Here is a 2,941-nt window from a genome sequence, read left to right on the forward strand (position 1 = left end):
GCAGGAAATCAGATCTAGTCTGAAAGTGCCCAGCCTACCTGGCTCTGGACCAACCTTACATCTTTGTATGAATGAATGGAAAACTCAAAGTTAAGACAAAAAGTTTTTATTCAAAAAATGCCAAGTATAAAAAAAAAAAATAAGATCTCTTTTATTCCCCTGTACAGTATATTTCACTCAGATAAAACCAGCGGGTTACACTGCTGCTCAAAGCACAGCCCCAGAGGATCTGGAAGGGCCCACCACACCGAACTGCCTTTCTGTCTTATGTACACAGTCAGCAGAGCCTAGACCCACTCCAGCAAGTAGGCAAGGGGGCCCCAGACGGGTCTACAGCAGCTGTCTCACCAGAGTCCCAAATGCCCCAGCAAGCGTTGCAGCCCTCCCCCAAAAAGGTCCCCAGTCAGGAGGAGGGAAGAAAGAAAAAAAAAAAAAAAGGACAGAACATGACAATAAAACCCTCAGGGCAACAGTCAGTTGAAGCTTGGAACAGGTAAACCAAATAAATAAATAAATAAATATACATTAAAACATTGACTTGCAGGCTAGAATGTGTCATCTTTCAAAAAAAAAACAAAAAACAAAAAAACAAACAAAAAAAAAAAGCAAAGAAAAAAAAAATAAAAACAAAACCAAACGAAACCCCCAACACATAAAATAACTTAAAGGCATTTTTTTTTCTTTAAAATTGTTATCATCTACAATCCTTTTGCAGGCTACCATGCTGGAATATACACACATTTACAGCTTGTCTGGTTGTTGCATTGGTTGTGCGTTCTGTGTGAGGTCTTGGCTTTGAAACGGTTAAGTTGGAACCAAAAAAGGAAGACCAGTTCACTTGGGAATTTTACTAAAGGAGCGGAAAAAGGGCAGGTGGCTCAGCATGGCCCTGTAGCCTCTCCCATGGCACCTTTCATAGGAAGTGGGGGGATGGGAAAGGAGAGGAGGGAAGCAAACCCAGGCAGAATTTGAGAAGCAGCAGGTTAAGAGGTAAGTTCAAGTATTTCTCCCAGCACAGGCGGAGTCCCCACAGAAGGCACTCAGGAGTTGGAAGAGGTGACAGGGACTTAAATATGGTGCTAGTTTTTATCCCACCCCCCAAAATGTTTTCCCCTACCCTGGCCCATCTTAGTGACCCACAGTCTCCATGGTGACTAAAAGTTCCATGACAGGATTCTGAACCACTCCCATCCCCCACCCAGAGATTCTGCAGAGCCAGCAACACTAGGAGCAGAGTCTATGGGGAGGCAAAGAGGGGTCCAGAACGAGTGAAGTAGTCTTCTTTCCTCGTGGGGTGGGGGTGGGGCCCTGCTCCAGGGACCTGGAGTCTGGAATGAGTTGTCATTACTGTTCCTGCATCGTCAAGCAGGGTCCTGTTGAAGGTCAGAAGACAAGTTCTCCTTCCCTGGAGGGTCTGACAAAAAGGGTGCTATTTGCTGGGCGCCGGTGACAGGCTGTGCAGATGAATCTCGGCAGTTGCCTGGGGTAGGAGGACATCCTGCATCCATGGATGGTTCTGGATTTCTTCAAAGGAGGGCCGATCTGAAGGTCTCAGGGCCAGGCACCATCTAATAAGATGCTGACATTCTGCAGAAGGTGGGGGCAGACAGAGGTAAAGATGACTCAACTTGTTTTTGTAATGCAAAGGTCTCCTCTTCTTCCCAGAGACCCACAGGGTTTTTCAAAGAGGCACCTAATACTGCAGAGGCCCAGATACTGAGAGCCTCCAACAGTTTGCTTTCAGTTAAAAAAAAAAAGTACCTTCCCTCTTAAACCTGTGGTTTCAGACTTCAATAACCAGGGCCTTTCTCACGACACCCACTCAACAGAAATGGGAAGAATGACAAGGGTTTTGATGAGCCATCTCTGAGCATGATGAGGTGATTCAACTCACCTACCGACTTCCACTGACACTAGCAGGAATGAGGTCACTGGGACCACAATATTTAGAGAACTATATTGCCTTAAGGGGAGAAGGCTTCAATGGCCCTTTAAAAAAAAAAACAAAAAAACCAACTCTGTTTAGAGACCAGGTCTCTGCTGGTACTTAGACTTTTTTTTTAACAGAGTCTAGCGGTTGGGGTGGGATGTATATAAAACTTATTGCAATTTGAGCATGACTAAACCAAAACCTTTAAGAAGAAAAGGCCCAGATGGAATTCCGAGGCCAAGCAGAGTAACTCTGACCCAGTGAGATCCCTCCATCTCCTGAGTCCCAGTAGTTGGGGGTGAGAAGGTGTCAGAGGCAGGCTAAGCTAAGGCCCTACTCTCCCCAAAAGAAAATGAATAAATAAATAAAAGGGTGGGTAGGAACGGACCCCCCCCCCCCATACTGTCTCATCCCTGCAATCCCCAAACCAGCCTTTCAAACACACCATCCCCGGAGCGAGGGCCCATGGGAATTTACCTGAGGAGACCCTTTGCCTGAAGAACACTTGACCCTTGATGATCTCCTCATCGTGCTCGAATGGAATATCCCCGCAGACCATGTCATAGAGCAGGATCCCCAGGGACCAGACAGCCGCCGACCTGCCGTGGTATCGGTGGTATCGAATCCACTCAGGAGGGCTGTACACTCGAGTTCCTAACCAGCAGAGGGAAAAGAAACCGCTATTAGCAAAAAGAAACAAAGCAACTCGTCTGAGCCGCTTCTTTAAAATAAAATAAAAAAAAAAATTTCCCCTCCAGACAAAGTTACTCTTTACTCTGGCTGGTCTTGAACTCAGAGATCTGCCTATCTCTGCTTCCCAAGTGCTGGATTAAAAGCATTTTTAATCACCACCACCACCACCACCCAGCTTTAAGACACGTTTTAATCCAGCACTCAGGAGCAGACAGGCAGATTTGACTTTAAAAAAAACAAAACACAACAAAACAAAAAAAATCAATCACTCAGTCTTTCCATCTCTGCCTCTTTGGTCCAGGCAGAAATGGACAAATG

At 45.8% G+C, this 2,941-nt stretch overlaps 1 protein-coding gene across 1 annotated transcript; it reads right to left on the reverse strand.

Annotated features, from left to right (window-relative positions):
* Nucleotides 1–256: 256 nt before the first annotated feature.
* LOC117701868 (serine/threonine-protein kinase pim-1-like) lies at nt 257–2,593 on the reverse strand. The gene is made up of 2 exons (XM_034493281.2): nt 2,408–2,593; nt 257–1,587 (listed from the first exon to the last, which is right to left on the reverse strand). Exons 1-2 carry the CDS (start codon nt 2,487–2,489, stop codon nt 1,430–1,432), a joined length of 240 nt encoding a protein of 79 aa, XP_034349172.1. The 5' UTR covers nt 2,490–2,593; the 3' UTR covers nt 257–1,429.
* Between the last annotated feature and the right edge of the window lie 348 nt (nt 2,594–2,941).

This window comes from Arvicanthis niloticus, unplaced genomic scaffold, assembly GCF_011762505.2.
Source record: "Arvicanthis niloticus isolate mArvNil1 unplaced genomic scaffold, mArvNil1.pat.X pat_scaffold_288_arrow_ctg1, whole genome shotgun sequence".
In the NCBI taxonomy this organism is placed as follows: Eukaryota; Metazoa; Chordata; class Mammalia; order Rodentia; family Muridae; genus Arvicanthis; species Arvicanthis niloticus.